This window comes from Meriones unguiculatus, chromosome 11 (genome assembly GCF_030254825.1).
Source record: "Meriones unguiculatus strain TT.TT164.6M chromosome 11, Bangor_MerUng_6.1, whole genome shotgun sequence".
NCBI classification, from domain to species: domain Eukaryota; kingdom Metazoa; phylum Chordata; class Mammalia; order Rodentia; family Muridae; genus Meriones; species Meriones unguiculatus.
In genome coordinates, this window is record NC_083359.1 from 2,853,820 (window position 1) to 2,870,394 (window position 16,575).

At 57.4% G+C, this 16,575-nt stretch overlaps 1 protein-coding gene across 1 annotated transcript; it reads left to right on the forward strand.

Annotated features, from left to right (window-relative positions):
• Nucleotides 1–7,561: 7,561 nt before the first annotated feature.
• Nucleotides 7,562–16,354, forward strand: Alox15b (arachidonate 15-lipoxygenase type B). Its single transcript, XM_021642515.2, has 14 exons — nucleotides 7,562–7,708; nucleotides 7,779–7,992; nucleotides 8,180–8,261; nucleotides 10,686–10,808; nucleotides 11,016–11,119; nucleotides 12,246–12,418; nucleotides 12,600–12,746; nucleotides 12,843–13,046; nucleotides 13,766–13,852; nucleotides 13,995–14,164; nucleotides 14,339–14,460; nucleotides 14,550–14,650; nucleotides 14,725–14,895; nucleotides 15,293–16,354. The coding sequence occupies exons 1-14, from the start codon at nucleotides 7,562–7,564 to the stop codon at nucleotides 15,470–15,472; spliced, it is 2,025 nt and encodes a 674-aa protein (XP_021498190.1). The 3' UTR covers nucleotides 15,473–16,354.
• Nucleotides 16,355–16,575: the final 221 nt, after the last annotated feature.

Consider the following 16,575-nt stretch of genomic DNA (forward strand, 5'->3'; position numbering starts at 1 on the left):
GTCCTGGTTTGAGGAGCAAGGCATGCAATTGAGGCTGAATAGTCCAAGGAGGAGCCTCCAAGGAGGAGCCTCCACAGAAGGGATGCTGATTCAGTTGTCTTTCCTGCTGGTCAGGGTCACTGGGGTCCATGGAACAAGTCCAGTCTTCATTTCAGGAGATCCCCAACTTCTCATCAGACTTCACCAACAGCAGCCAGGAGCAGCAGGGGAAGGGTGGAGCGTCAGCAGCTTCTTCCTCCCAGCCTGCCCCCTCCCCGGGCTCTGGCATTATTCCCTCTCACCGGCCTCAGAAGTAAACTATCTGCAGTTGGCAAAGATCCCACCCTCTCAGAGCCCCATTTCTGATTTTGCAAAATCCAGTCATTTAGGCCACACACTCTCTTGGCCTCTTGGTCCTCAGCTCCTCTCTCAGTCTGCATGCCCTTACTCCTCTTCCTCTCAGTCCTCCTCCCTGACCATGACCTGGTCCAGGCTGGATCCTTCCAGATGCTCCAGGCTGAACTCTCCTTCACATCACAATAAAAACCCCTCAACCATGCTGGTGAGCGGTCATGCCCTCATTTTCATTCTGGACTGGAATGGCTGCTTGATGAGCTGGGGGAGTGCGGGATGGTCTAAGGGTGGCTGAGGGTTCCAGGGAGGAGCGTGCCAGAGAGGAGAACGTTAGCAAGCCAGCCTGGCGATTGCCTGGCTGCTGCTGTGTAGGGCAGGATGTGTGTATCTGGAGTTGTCTGCCCAGGGAGACTCTGTTTGCTTAAAGGTAAAATTACAATGGAAGCAGGATATGGTCAGCATCTCCCACCTTAGCCTCCGATTTGGAGGATTAATTGGGGACAGGAGAAGATGAGGTGGAAGTGCTAGGGGCACTGAAAGGAAAAGGATACATGCCAGATCATTACTGGGAAGCCCTGCCTAGGAGCTGAGAGCTTGGCACCGTGGGAGAAGTGGCTCCAGAGGAAAAAGGAAGTGAGGTAAAAGGGCTGAAAGATACCCTCTCGTGCCCGACCTTTAATACAGAAGAAAGGAAAGGCCACGATTCAGCAGACGGGGGCCTTATCATGCCCTGCTGCGGGACACCCTGATAGAATATTCTGTCTGCACCGCTTGTGTTGGGAAGGACTCACACAGAACCGCCCACGGCCTGTCCCTAACGCTGCAGAGCACAGAGGCACTCAGTGCCGTGGGAGCAGGGACTCAGCCAAGCCACCGCCCATCCTTCTTCGGGCAGCATGCGGAGGATGGGTCTCCAGCGGCCTGGGTCGCGATGAGATGGGAACATCAGGACTCGGATGCGTCCACTCTACGCAGCAGCGGAGCAGTCGCCAGGCTGGCCTGCTAACTTCCCATCCGGGTAACACGCCTGGCTATCACTAACTGAGGCCCTTGATCTCAGGGACTAGAGGAAAGACAGGTGTCCCTGGCGGGAGCAGGCATGCAAGAAGCAATGTTTGATTTCCAGTTCGCCAGGCCTGACAGACTGTGTTTATGAAGAGTTAAGAAAAGAGAGCTGGCTCCGCAGCCAAGAACCGTATGTGAAGGGGTGCTGTAGTTTTGGTGTCTGAAAACTCGGTTATGTTGTGTAAACATGTAAACAGGTGTAGGATAGGGGGCTGCTTTAGACTCCACAGCAGCTTCCTGCCTCGTGAGGGCTCTGAGAAGCTGCAGATATTTAATTCTGAGACCTGTGCAAGGGAATAAATGCCAGAGCCCGGGGAGGGGGCAGGCTGGGAGGAAGAAGCTGCTGACGCTCCACCCCCACTCCCTGCTGCTCCTGGCTGCTGTTGGTGAAGTCTGATGAGAAGTTGGGGATCTCCTGAAATGAAGACTGGACTTGTCCCAAGGAACCCAGTGACCCTGACCAGCAGGAAGTACCTGATGAGAACTCTGCCCCTTCCTCCCACTATCTTTTCTCTCCTATATGGTTTTAGGGTGTTGGAAGGGATTGAGGTGGAGAAGGGAAAAAAAGAGATATAAGAAACCCCAATAAAATAAATACTTTAAAAAAAAAAGTGCCTACAGGGTGCAGTAAAGAAATTGCCAAAATGGCCACTCCATTGGGGGAGGGTTATTGTGAACACAGGGGAAAGAACTCCCAGAGGCATCTGAAGAGCCCAGAGCAGAGAGAAAAGAAAGACTGGACATGGCCAGGGCTAGCTCGGGATGCGGGAGAGAATAGAGGAGACACAAGGATGGGGCGTGGTCTGTGTAGCTGGGGGTGGATCTGGGGTGAGAAGGACCAGGAGGCTGACGTGGGGGTGGCTGACATGAACAACATGTCCTCCTGAGGGGACACGGGACGCCTGAGCCGGCGTGGGCTTTGGTATGCGAACAGGCACTCCAGGTGAATGTCAGGAGAGGGAACCTTCCTTCTGCTAGGGGGAGGGGAAGGGCGCCTTTTGGAGGGTGGGAGCCTGTTTCACGGGCTGCTGGGGAACACTTTTATCTCCAGAACATTCCTCCAGGAAGGGCCTCTAGAAGCTGGTGTACCGAGAACAGGGGGGCACACACCTCCCGCTGCATTTTCTACTCGGAGCACGCTTGGACAGGCGCCAAGAATCCACACAGAGCCTGTCTGTCCGGGAGCCCTCGGCTCCCCCTCCCACGAGGGAGCTCCCTTGTCACCTCACTCAGGAGCTTTGGTCAAGGGGTAAATACTGTCTTGTTCCCTGACCTCAAAGACAAACAAACAAACAAACAAACAAACAAACAAATCCCTAAGATTTTCTCCATCTGAGCCGTTAACCAAAACATCTTCATCTGTTTCTCTGAACTCCTCCTGAGGGTGGCGGTCTTTGCTGACACTCTCCATCTAAGTTCTTGGCGAGGGTGACGGATGACTCATGAATCTGCCCTGGCAGCTGTGCCTGAAGGATCCATCACTACCATCGTAAGTGCCAATGACACTGCCCAGCGAGGGCCTGGAGGCCGCTTAGAGCTTCCATAGGTTGGGAGGGATGCGGTGACCATGAACAAATCCCACAGCGCGTGAGGTCCTCAGGACGCGCAGTCTCGGGGCTCTGCCTCCCCGGAGCGCATTCATCGTGCTTGTGCTAAGCGAGGGCCGAATTCCACAAAACCTAAAGCTGTCTTGCTGTCCCTCCTGCACGGCCAACAGAAAGGGGTCAGTCCGGTCACCCAGCGGCAAGCATGGCAAGATGCGTGTCAAGCTGACATTTCTAAGCATGAAAAAACTGACAGAAATCCCAGTGTTACGCGAGTGGGCTTCCGGAAGGATTTAAAGCCTGAAGAACAGTCCAGAGGAGGCAATGACCGCGAAACAGACTGGGCTTGCGTAGGGGAGGGCAGCCATGTCCCCGCAGGAAGCTGCCTTCGTCTAGCCTGGAGCTATGGAAGCAGGCAGGCGTGGCTGAGAAAGGGACTACGGGAGAGCTCATAGCTGCCGAGGCGCCACCCACGGGGCTCGCCGGTGGCCGCAGCAGCCTGCGGCCTGTCAAGCCAGAGACGCCAGTTCAAGGCACCCTCATGGCTTCCCTTACCCTGTCCTCAACAAACCCTTCCGCAGTGGAGGGATGCCAGCAGCCCGGCCCCAGAGCGGCGGTTCCCAGCCTTCCTCATGCCACGGCCTGTCAGTACATCCTCCTGTGGTGAAACATTGTGTGGAAGGATAATAAAATCATTATTGCTGTCACTTCTGCTGTTGCGAACCAGAATGTAAATACCTGTGTTCCCGATGACCCCTGCCAAAGGGTCGTTTGACTGCCCCCCCGAAAGGGGTCACGACCCATAGGTTGAGAACAGCTTCCGTAGAGGAAGCCGGCGGTTCCCCGGGAAAGGCTGTGGAGTCTGGACAGCTGACTGCGGTCACTTCCCTATCCAGGCCACTCTACCCAGCATTACTGTTTGGGAGACATAACTGAGGGGAGCAATAGAAATTTTCTCGGGCTCATTGGACCCTTAGAATCACCTCAGGTGCCGGCTCCTGGGATCAGCAGACACTTGGCCTGGAATGGACAGGGATAGGGCTGCAGAGCTGTGTGAAAAGGCTTCATTAACCGAGTCTTTTAACGCTGATCTCCGAGTGTCTTAGGGAGAAAGAAAAAACAGTTAAAACAAAAGAAAACCATTTTCTAAAGGTCTCCTGGATTGATGGCAGCAGGTCGCCCCAAAGCCTGTTTATCCCAGTCCGGGGGGGGGGAGCAGCGCCCTGTAAGCCATTAGCAGTAAGACCCCCGGGGCCCCACAAAATGCTCAATAAAATAAAAAAAAGGCGATGCACCATTGTGGTTGGCTGCTCGCCAATCCAGATACTAAGACACCGTGCTAAAGTGTAAGATCACGCCCTTAATCCCAGCCTCTCCAGGCAGAGGCAGGTGGAGCTCTGAGTTCAAGGCCAGCCGGGTCTACAGAGGGAGTTCCAGGACAGCCGGGGCTACACAGAGAAACCCTGGCTCAAAAAAAAAAAAAAAAAAAAAGATCGAAAAGATCGATGCAGAACCATCCTGTAATCAGACCAGCCGTGGAACTGAGTCTGCCCCAGGCGCTGTGAGACTTGAGCTTTCCAGGGCAGAAGAGGGGAGTCTGGGGCGGGGGTGTCTCTAAGTGTTCTTCAGATTCAGTCTGGCCGATGCCCGGAGGGTGCTCTTGTCCCCACGCTGGCTTTCAGGTGTCTTATTAAGCCGTCCCTCAGCTCTCTGGAGTTCCTTACGTTAGGTCATTAACCCTGCAAAAGGCATCGCACGCTCTGCTTGCGAAACACAGACAAGTCTAGCGGGAGCCGGGAGCCGGGAGCCGGCTGGTCGCCACCGCCTTACTGGCTGCCACAGCGCTGGCTGTGCAGGCTGCTGGGACAGAGCACCCACAGTCCAACAGCCGTGGACCAAATGTCAGGCAGGGTGTCCCGGCTCGCGCCACAGTGCCGAGACCACCGAGGGAACAGGCAGCCGCTCTCTGAAGGAGACATTCACGTGTGCCGACATAAAAATGTGTAGCTGCGGGCAGTGAGGATAAGCTGCCATTGCTGGCTTATGGTGTGATGCCCTCTAAGCATCCTTGCCTTCACCCATAGTTCACTGTCAGCCCCAATCTGTCGAGGAAAGAAACATCCCTTTGAAAGGAGGGTTTCCCTTTGGGGGCTGGGGGGGGCGGGGAGTGGTTCTTCAAGGAAGAGTTTCTGTGTGCAGCCCTGGCTGGCCTGGAACTCACTCTGTAGATCAGGCCGGCCTGGAACTCACGGAGACCTGCCTCTGCCTCCTGAGTGCTGGGACCAAAGGCCTGCGCCACCGCCACCGCCACCTGGCAGAAATGAGTTTCTGGGAACAAGTGACTGCTGCCGTAGCACAGTGACCTGACCCTTAGCCACACAGGGACATCTATGTCATCTACGTCCGTCATCTGCGTCACTTTCCTCCAAGGCTCAGGGAACGTTGTGGAAGAGGGAGCAGAAAGAGTGAAAGAGATGGGGACAGGGGGAGGTGTGGACTGTTGTGTAGCAATTTCCTCTGGGTTGAAACATTCCATCCTGGAGGGAGCAGAGAGGCTCACGGGATTTGAGATTTAAACAATCCTCGAAGCTGGGATAGGTGGCACAGGCATGTAATCCCAGCACTTGGGGAGGCAGAGGCAATCGGATCTCTGAGTTCGAGGCCAGCCTGGTCTATAAAGCAACAGCCAGGGCTACACGTGTCTCAAAAACCAAACAACAACAAAAAGCCATCCTGGAAGATCCTGGAAAGCTGAAACGTAGAAGACTCACCTGGCTTCAAAGGAATGAAAACGGAACAGGGCTGCGGAGGAAGGAGACCATAGCATGCTGAGCTGCCCACAAGTCACGCAGTCGCCTCCAGGGTTCCGGCTTTCAGGGGTTACGACGGGGCACGATCAAAGCGCATTGAACACATATGTGAAATGATCCCAAATAAAAATATTATATTTCGTATTTTTATTTGCTATTTAATAATAACAACAGTGGGGTCTTAGGAAGCACTCCTGTAAGTAACCCCTCGCCCACACTTGGGCTACCCCAGTTCACCACAAGGGATATGGTGATGCCATTTCTGCGATCTGATTTATTCCCTGTCTGGGTGAGTAGGCATTTGCTCACATCTCCTCACGCGTCACACAACAATGTGTGTGTGAGGGGGCAGCCTAGCTCCTAACCCAGCACGCTATAACGCTGCTCTGTCAGGCCATCAGTCCCCAGAGCAGTAGGGACTTGAACCTCCAAAACTAGGAGCCAGCAAGAAACCTTTCACTTGTTACAGTAACGGAAGAGTTCACACATGCACACACACACACACACACACACACACGCACGCACGCACGCACGCGCGCGCACACACACACACACACACACACGCACGCACGCACGCGCGCGCACACACACACACGCGCGCACACACACACACACACACACACGCACACAGTGAACAATCTTGTTTCCACCTCCTTTGCAGATGGTTCAGGTTTTAGAGCAGCTTGGACCCTGCGTCCTCTGCCCTTTTCCAGCTGTGGTGTCTGTTAGCCTGTGGTCAGACACATCTGTGCACCCGGCCTTCCAGGCACACACGCTCAGCGATCACAGTACATCAATGCCTAGTGGGCACCTTCCCAGGCAAGACCCCCCCAGTCTGTTATTTCCCCCAAAGCCAAACTGTCTGCCTCTTCCTTGGATGCCTCTCACTCGTCACACCTCTGCCCTTCCCTTCTGCAGTGACCCCAGAGCCTTTGCACGGGCTGATCACCAACAGGAAACCCTCTTCCCCCTCCACACACCCCTTTAACATACAACGCTTTTACCTTATAATTCGAGATTACTCACATATGCATACAGTGCATTTTTGACTTTCCCATCACCTCCTCCATGTCCCCTTCTTTAACACCTCGCTGAGCCCAGTTAGTGCTGACCCCACACACACCGTGGGCTCCCCTGTCACGTCCTCTGGGCCTCTGAGGCCTTTTCTCTCCACCCCAGCCCCTAGGCTCTCACACTAGCAATGTCTGATGTCTTTCCCAGCATTCAGTATCTAGATAAAATTCTAACATGCTGCATTTGAAGGTGTCCCCCCCCCCCCCGCCCCGTGGCTGATTTTAGTAAGTGTGCAGTTAAAGCCGGAGTCTTGCCTGACTGAACTGACAGCTCTAGTTGTCCTTACACAATGGTGGCCCTCAAAATTAGGGAAGGAAGGAAGGGAGAGAGGGAGGGAGGGAGGGAGGGAGGGAGGAAGGAAGGAAAGAAGGAAAGAAGGAAAGAAGGAAAGAAGGAAGAAAGGAAGAATGCATGTAGCCCGAGAAGGAAGAAAGGAAGAATGCATGTAGCCCGAGATGTAGAAAACGGGTTAGTGGATCCGCGAACGCATTTGAGGCTGAAACAGAACCTAAATGAACTCAATCCTTGTGGCGCACTCCCTGCCGGTTCTCAGTCGCCCTGGGCGCTGCAGTCCCCTTCCACCACTGTGTTTCCGGGGTCCAGTCCGGCACCCTGGCTCCCGCTGGCAGTGACGAACAGGGCGAGCGGTCTGCCCTCGCCTGGCCCGGTGGGCGGGGCCTCCGGGGTCGGGCCAGCCCGGGGCCAGCCTGCCGCTCGGCCAGACGGGTCGGGAGCATGGCGAGATTCAGGCTGAGGGTGTCCACGGGCGAGGCCCGCGGGGCTGGCACGTGGGACAAAGTGTCCGTGAGCATCGTGGGAACCGAAGGGGAGAGTCCCTTCGTGCCCCTGGACCGTCTAGGCAGGGAGTTCGCCGCCGGCGCCGTGAGTCCGGGGAGCGCGCGTGGGGGCCGCGAGGGGCCCGGGAGGCCGCCGACTAACCGGGCCCTCCTAGGAGGAAGACTTCGAGGTGACGCTGCCGCGGGACGTGGGCGCCGTGCTGCTGCTGCGCCTGCACAAGGAGCCGCGCCTCCCGCGGGGCCGCGTCCCGCCCGACGCCTGGTTCTGCCGCTGGCTGCAGCTGGAGCGGCTGCCCGGGGCCGCCCTGCGCTTCCCCTGCTTCCGCTGGCTGCAGGGGCCGAGCGACCTGGTGCTGCGAGAGGGGGCGGGTGAGCGGGGCTCCGGGGCGGGCAGCGTGGACGGGCCGGCTCGGGTGGGAGGCGAACCCGCGCGGGCACCCGGGAGGGGCGCGGGGCGGGGCGCCAGTCTGCTGCGGGCGGGGACTGCGGGCCGCGGAGGTGAGGGAGCACGGGGAGCACAGAGGAGCATCTGCACCCCCACCCCGCCCCGCCGCAGCCAAGGTCCCCTGGGACGACCAGCACCCGAAGCTCCAGCAGCAGCGCCGGGAGGAGCTGAAGGCCAGGAAGGAGATGTACAGGTGAGGAGGGCCGGGCGCGGGGCGCGGGGTCCCCCTCGTGGGCTGGGCAGCAGCCGGAACCAGGCCGAACACCGGGGCCCATCCCCGGGCCCCGCCGCTGTGCGCTGGGTGTCTGTGGGAGGGAGGGGAGCCACGGTGTGAGCGGCCCTGTGGTCTCTGGGAGCCGAACCCGGGGCCCCTGGAAGAGCAGGCGGCGCTCCTAACCGCTGAGCCGCCTCTCCAGCCCCAAGCCCGCATCTTAACAAAGCTTTGAGGCCGGGCAGGTGTTGGGCGCAGAAGGTGGGAACTGCCCCAGCTTTCTGGAGACCAAGGAAACGTTGGCCCATTTGGTTCCTGGCGATTTTACGCTTGTCCTGAAAGCCGTGATACCAAATCTCACAGCAGTGACCGGGGAGAGGGGGCAGATAGTGAAAGGCGAGGGTGCAGGGCCAGTCCAGACCCTGACAAAAGGAGCCGGGAAGTCCTGGGTAAAGCCTTTCATCTCTCTGATCGCTGTTTTCTTCTTATCTCAGGGTTGTTAGGGGGAAACCAATGAGAAATGGTTGAGAATGGAGCTGAGGTGGTCTAGGAGTGTGGCTCTGCGTTCGAGGCTCTGGGTCTGTTCTTTAGCCTTTCTTATAAGAAGAAAAATCAGGGCAGGAGGTGTAGCTCGGTTGGCAGAGCGTTTGCACAAGTAGGAGGCCTCGGATTTGATCCCGCCACCACACCAGATACGGGGACACACGCCTACAATCCCGGCGTGTAGGAGATGGGGCGGGAGGATCGGAAGCGCAGTGTCGCCTGACCCCCGCAGTAGCATCCTTTGGGGACCAGTCGGAGAAGGCAAGCGCTCAGGCTGGCCTCGTACCTACGGACGCTGCGTTTTACCCAGATCCTCCCCCCGCAATCGCGCAAGGCGTCGCTTGAGAAGAGTTTGGCTCCACCTGGTGGCAGTGTCCTCCAACTGCACGCTGTCCTTTGCCGCCGGCCGCGCAAACCCAAGAGCTCTCATTTATTCATTACGTCGTTTTTGTTTGATCCTGGGGATCGAACCCACGTCCTTTGCATTCCGAGTAAACACGTATCACTGATCTATATCCCCGGCCCTCTTAATTTTTTACATTTTTATTTACTTTAAAAAACACAACTGTGGGCTGGAGAGACGGCTCTGCTGTTGAGAGCACTGGGGTTCGGGTCCCAGCATCCACACCGGAGCTTGCAACTGTCTCTAACCTGACACCTCTACACAGGCATCCGTGCAGTGCGCATGCCTCTAATCCCGGCAGAGGCAGAGGCAGGCGGATCTCTGAGTTCAAGGCCAGCCTGGTCGACAGAGCAAGTTCCAGGACAGCCAGGGCTACACAGAGAAACCCTGTCTCAAAAAATAAATCTGTAATTATGTCTGTATGTGCTGTGCATGTCCGTGTGTGCACAACCCATGGCACGCGCGTGGAGGTCACAAGACAACCTGCAGGAACGGTTCTCCTTCCACCCTGTGGGGCCAGAGACTGACCCGGGACAGGCTTGGCACTGAGCACGGACTCTTCAATGTTTACTTCTAATTTTCCAAGATTTGTTTATTTATTTTAAATGTTTGAGTGCTCTCTCTGCATGTGGTTTCCGGGAATTGAACTCAGGGCCTCTGGAAGAGCAGACAGTGCTCTTAACCGCTGAGCCATCTCTCCAGCCCCTACTTTTTATTTTTTAATTTTTTATACTAAAAGCTATGTTTTTAATGACTCAAAAACAGAATGTTAAGTTTGCTGCAGCAAAGTTTCATTATTTCACAAAAGAGCTTTGTCTGTGGCCTGTGTGATTGTGGGACTTAGAGACAGTTGCCTTAGGCCAGGGCAGAGTAAACTGGTGGAGCTCCCCAGGCTGTGGAAGCCGCAGAGCCTCTGTATGGGATGTCTGCCAAAAGCCAGACTCCTTGGGAACAACCCCAGCTCAGTACCGCTTCCCTTCATGTGGTGCGTCTGTGTTAGGCATGGTGTGCCTCAGATAGATTCAAAAGGAGGCATGTCAGCAGAACACAGAGGCACTTGCCAAGCAGGGGAAACAGCCACAGCTCAGATTACAGGCCAAGGGGATTCCCTCTCTGGTGCCAGGTGCTCCTCTCTCCTTTCCTCTCCCTCTCCTCTCCTCTCCTCTCCCTCCCCTCCCCTCCTTCCTTCTCCTCTCCTCTCCTCTCCCTCTTCCCTGTCCCTCTCCTCTTCTCTCCTCCCTTTTCCTCTCTTCTACTCTCTTCTCCCTCTCCTCTCCTCTCCTCTCCTCTCCTCTCCTCTCCTCTCCTCTCCTCTCCTCTCCTCTCCTCTCCTCTCCTCTCCTCTCCTCTCCTCTCCTCTCTCCTATGGCCATGGCTCCCTGGGACGGAGGCTCTTTTGTCTCAGTCTGATCTGAGGGCTCTGAAAGGCCCTGCTCCACTATTTCCTGTCACCCTTCCAGGTGGAAGACTTACATTGAAGGCTGGCCTCGCTGCCTGGACCAGGAGACTGTGAAAGGCTTGGACCTCAACATCAAGTACTCCGCAGTGAAGAACGCCAAATTCCACTTTAAGGCCCACTCCGCGTGAGGACGCCACCCTGCTTGTCCCCACCCCTCCCTTCTCTCCTGCTGAGTTCCTTCCCTCGGTGACACAGCTCACTCAGCCCTGTCCGAGACAGTCTCCTGTCCTGCAGGACAGTGGCCGCCTTGGGGTCAGTGACTGTGTCAGGCACACAGAGGAGGGTCTCCTGGAGCCTTGTGCCTTTCCTCACCCTTCGCATCTTCCATCAGGTTTGCAGAGCTGAAAATCAAAGGGTTCCTGGACCGCACAGGACTCTGGAGGAGCCTGAGGGAGATGAGGAGGATGTTTAATTTCCACAAGACTCCAGCAGCAGGTGAGACGCTGGGGCCGGGGTCCTCACCTCCTGCCCTCACTACCAGGAGGCTCAAAGGAAATGGAAAATCAAGCGCCAGTTCGCCTCACTGGCCTTGTGGCTTTAGGCAGGCAAGCTCCTTGCCCTTCCTACCAGATCTAAACAAGTTCCCATGGAGACGAAATGGAGATGGGAGGAGGCCACCCCCAACCTGGCCCAGCAGTTGCCCAGGTGACTGGCTGGGGCTGTGGACACGGGAGCACGGCTAGGCTCTGGTTAGCAAGACTCAAACTCATGTCATTGGTGTCCCTTGGAAGGTGTGCTTATTGGCTTCAGAAATGGGCGAAAGGGGGACCCACCCTAGTTTTCAGGGTGCCCTAGAGCGCTCTCCCGGGGTGGGAGCTAAGTGGGCTTTAACACTGAGGATGAGGCCGAGGGCAGAGAGTGCTCCAGGGTCAGGAAAGACCCTGAAAGCAGAACAGAACTGTAAGGGAAGGAAGTTGCTGTGAGCCAAGTGGACTGAGTATGGCAAAGAGGCGGGAGCTGAAGTCATGTCCACGCTGTGTGCACGGGGGCAGGCTGGCAGCTCCCCTCGGCTCCCCTAAGCATGTGAGCCTGGTGCCCGCAGCTGGCTTGGGAGTCAGACGGCTACATGTGTTTCATGGGGTGGGCCAGAGGCATGAGGGCAAACAGGAAGAGCAGCCAGGGTTCTAGCTGAGGCCCGCAGGCGGTGGGGGCTTCATCGGGGCCACGGCTGGGCAGGGACGAAGTGGACGGTGGCAAGCCTGTGGGACTTCATGGGAGGAGGAGAATGTTGCTACCTAGGGGTTCCAGACTGCGCAGTCACGTAAACAAACCTGCCAATCGTCAGGGTGCCGGGAAGGGCTGGAGGCTGAGCTGGAGGAAGAGAGAGCCCTCGCTTAGATTGCATTTGAGGCTGCTGAGCCACCCGGGGTGGTACGAGCTGGGCAGCGCCATGACGGGCTGAGATTAAGGTTTGATCTTTGGTGAATAGGCAGGGATGAGGGGCGGTTCTTCTAAGAGATGGTACACAGGATGGACAAAAGGACATGCCACCAAGCGAGTAAGGAGCAAAGCTGTGGTGACGTCGCTGTGGTGACGCCCCGTGTCCTCCGCCCTCCCACAGAGTATGTGTTTGCGCACTGGCAGGAAGACGCCTTCTTTGCATCCCAGTTCCTGAACGGCCTCAACCCAGTTCTGATCCGCTGCTGTCGCAGCCTCCCAAAAAACTTTCCCGTCACTGATGAAATGGTGGCCCCAGTGCTGGGCCCTGGGACAAATCTGCAGGCTGAGCTGGAGGTGTGTCACAGTCGCGGAGTTCTGCAAACCCTCTCCTGGAGACACAGGGCCCAGCAAGGTGTTCGTGCCAAGAGCAGCCTCTCTCAGAATGCCTGGGCGACCCTGGGCCCTCTCCCTGCTCCTTGGCCCCTGCTTTGGAAAGCCGGGGCGGTGGCAGCCACGGCCCCCTTTTCTCCTGCAGAAGGGTTCCCTGTTCTTGGTGGATCACGGCATCCTTTCTGGAGTCCAGACCAACGTCATCAACGGAAAGCCTCAGTTCTCTGCGGCCCCAATGACCCTCCTATACCAGAGCTCGGGGTCCGGGCCCCTGCTCCCCCTCGCCATCCAGGTCTGTAAGAAGGCGGGGTGGGGGGCAGGACAGAGGGTCCACTGAGTGCATGACAGAAGCTAACACTGCCCATCTCCTGCTGGCCTTCCACACCAGCTCAAGCAGACCCCGGGGCCCGACAACCCCATCTTCCTGCCCAGCGATGACAGGTGGGACTGGCTGCTGGCCAAGACCTGGGTGCGCAACGCCGAGTTCTCTGTGCACGAGGCCCTCACACACCTGCTGCACTCACACCTGTTGCCTGAGGTCTTCGCCCTGGCCACGCTGCGTCAGCTGCCCCACTGCCACCCTCTCTTTAAGGTCCGTGTCTCCACAAGCTGGCGCAGGCCGGGCGTGTGCTCACGCACACCTCTGGTCCCGGCACTTGGGGGCTGAGGCAGGAGGATCTCTGTGAGTTCGGGACCTGCCTGCTCTACATAGCACAGTTCTGGGACAGCCAGGACTACCATATAGAAAGATCCTTTCTCAGAACAAACAAGATAAGATGGCCCTGCCTGTAACCCAGCCTGCAGACTGGTTTGTCATCCTCTTCCAAGGGGCCTTTCCTGGGCGGCCTTACCCTTCCGGGCCTGGATGCAGGGCTCCCGTTCTGACTGAAGAACACAGAGTAGGGCCTGCATCCCAGGCCTAAGAGAATGTCTAAGCAGAACTCAGAAAGTGGAGGGGGAGCCGTGCCCTCCAGAGAGATGTCTTAGTTGGAACGTGTCCTGTGAGGAGGTGCCCCAGGGCCCTGCTCTGTGCCCTTCAACCTGACTGAGTCCCTGACTGGGACGCCCAGCTCCTGCCTCTCAGAAGTGTGCTCCCCATCGCCAGGCCCCAGCCCTGCTTCTCATGCTCTGCCTACCCCAGGGACAGGAAATCCCACCGTCCTCATCGGACAGGATGGCCTGGTGTTCAGAGGGCAGAAAAGCCCCACCTGAGGGCGTAGGACACGGTGCCCCCTGTCCTTGCTGACTCCTGTGAGACTCAAGGTGGGGGCCGGTCTGGCCCTCCCCAACTCCCGTCTCCTCCCCTTGCAGCTGTTGATCCCCCACATTCGGTACACCCTGCATATCAACACGCTTGCCCGCGAGCTGCTCATCGCCCCTGGGCAGGTGGTGGACAGGGTAGGAGCTGCGCCCGGTGGGAGGACAGGCTCCAGGCGGGAGGCCGTGGCGGCCTGGCATGGGAGTGGGCCCTGTTTCCCTGGCACCAGTGCTGCCCCGATTCTGAAGCAAGGCTCTGGCGCACAGGAGTTCTGTCCCTCAGTCCACAGGCCTCGGCATTGGCGGATTCTCTGAGCTGATCCGGAGAAACATGGGGCAGCTGAGCTATTCTGCCCTGTGCCTCCCTGACGACATCCGGGCCCGGGGCGTGGAAGACATCCCAGGTTACTATTACCGGGATGACGGGCTGCAGATCTGGAGCGCAATAAAGAGGTGGGGGAACCATCCCCAGGAAGCCGTCGGGGCGGCAGGAAGACCGGGCAGGGGGTGGGGCGCACTGGAGAGGCCCGCAACCAGGGGGACCGGCCGTGTGTGTCACCGGGCAAGGCTGCTTCTCAGAGACGATCGGGTTGGAGGAGGGGGCTGAACTCAGATGTGCGCCTTCAGCTTCGTCTCTGAGATAGTCGGCACCTACTACCCAAGCGATGCGTCTGTCGGAGAGGACCAAGAGCTCCAGGCCTGGGTGAGGGAGATCTTCTCCGAGGGTTTCCTCAGCAGAGAAAGCTCAGGTACAGGGGCCCCAGCCCTTGGGCCTCCCCCGACCCCCCATGAGGCTCTCCGGTCCCGAGCCCCGGCTCCAGCCCGGCTCTTCCTGCAGGTGTGCCCTCCTTGTTGGACACGCGGGAAGCCCTGGTCCAGTACCTCACGATGGTGATGTTCACCTGCTCGGCCAGGCATACAGCTGTGAGCGCAGGCCAGGTGAGGAAGGGTCGGGGCCGCGGCCCGCGCCGGGGGAGCCAGGGCCTTGTCTCATTTTGCCCCTCTGCCTCCAGTTTGACTCTTGTGTTTGGATGCCTAACCTTCCACCCAGCATGCAGCTGCCGCCGCCCACTGTAAAGGGCCAGGCCCGGCCTGAGGGCTTCATAGCCACCCTCCCAGCAGTCAACGCCACTTGTGATGTCATCATGGCCCTCTGGATGCTAAGCCAGGAGCCCGGGGACCGAGTAAGTACGGAGCTAGGAATCTGCCCAGCGAAGTACATGCTGCTTACCCTCCGTGGTCCAAACTCAACCCTGGCATCAAGGCCCAAACACACACACCTCCCTGAAATGCCCCAGCGAGACACACGACCCTTGACCAACTCACAGTGAAGATCAGGTGTCCAAAGAAGATGGCAGAGATGGTCATGTTACGGTCAAGGTGGTAACATGGGGCTGAACACTCCTTCAAAGAGCTTACGGATCACTGTCACTTGGAAGAAGGCTTAGGGTAGGGACAGGCTCCACCAAAGATTGTGTGGGGTGACCGGGTGAGGGACAGACTGGGGACAGCCAGCTGAGGTGGGTGGCAGCTGCTCAGAAGATGGGGCCTCAGCAGCTCAGCCTTCTGATTGGTCCCCAGAGGCCCCTGGGCCACTATCCAGATGAACACTTCACGGAGGACGCCCCACGGAGGAGCATGGCTGCCTTCCAGAGACAGCTGATCCAGATCTCCAGCGGCATCAGGGAGAGGAACCAAAGCCTGACGCTGCCCTACACCTACCTGGACCCTCCCCTCATCGAGAACAGCGTCTCCATCTAAACTCCTGGAGACAGTGGGCCCATGTGACCATGCCACTCCAAGCCAAGGGTCATGGAGAAAAAGGGGCCTACGTGCTTCTCCTGGACAAGCCAATATAACTCACCTCTGAAGCACACACACACACACACACTCCTAATACAATCAAAGCAGACAAACTTAAACTCTGACAGAAGCCAGCAGCTCACAGGACAGGGACGCCAAAGCCTTAGAAACACCAACCTCAGCTCTGATTAAGGGCTTTGCCAACTCGCTTTTCCTCACACCAGCCGTGGGCCGTAGCGGAAGCGGAGTCCTGCTCCCCCGACCGCCCCACGGAGGGCTGACTGAAGGCAGCTCTCCCCAGGCTTCTCAGAAGCATAGGAGGCACCCCAGCACCCCCCCCCAGGGGTGGGTTATCGCCCACTATCTCTCCTGGAGATGAGGTCACACTGAGAAGCAATCATCGGAAGTCAGGCACAGTGAGACGGGCTGGGCACAGGGCTCCGGGGTTCACAGCTCTGCCCGCTCTCCCTGAGGCCCAGGGCAGCTTACAATCCTGCATGACTCTGGGTCCAGAGGCCTTTTCTGGGGACACCAGGCATGCAGGCAAGACACCCAGCTACATAAAAACCTGGCTGCCGTTTCAGGAAGAGGGACGTACCGCCATTTCTAACCCACCTCCTCTTGAAGACCCCCCCTAAGTGGACTGTCGGCCAGGCCGCATTTTCAGAGAATTAGACAATGTTAACGTAGCCCTGATAACTTTCTCTCTAACGTCCACCTTCATTCTGGAAGAGTCCACTATTTCATGTACACTTCCCAGTTCTGTTTTTATGGGGGGGGGGAGGTGGTTTTGTTTGGGTTTTTGTTTTGTTTTCTGGCTCAGACTCCACAACCATTCATTAAAACGACAAGTGAGTCCCCTTGAAGTGACCTAGTGATGTTCCTATTACAGGCATCAAAGTTTTGGGTGTTCAGTTTCAAAGGGTTTTGTGAAACAGTACTGGAAATTAACATTGACCCCTGGGCTGGATGGCTGGATGGGTGAGAGCACCCGCTGCCCTTCCAGAAAACCCCGGTTCAGCTGTTTCCCAGCACCCGAGTAGGGAGGGGCCACTTGTAGC

Bases quoted from the DNA above. Each gene is read 5' to 3' on its own strand.
- Alox15b (XM_021642515.2), top strand. From the start codon at position 7,562: ATGGCGAGATTCAGGCTGAGGGTGTCCACGGGCGAGGCCCGCGGGGCT. The intron at 13,047-13,765 runs GTCCGTGTCTCC...CTCCCCTTGCAG, and splicing joins ACTGCCACCCTCTCTTTAAG to CTGTTGATCCCCCACATTCG. The intron at 14,461-14,549 runs GTACAGGGGCCC...CTCTTCCTGCAG, and splicing joins CCTCAGCAGAGAAAGCTCAG to GTGTGCCCTCCTTGTTGGAC.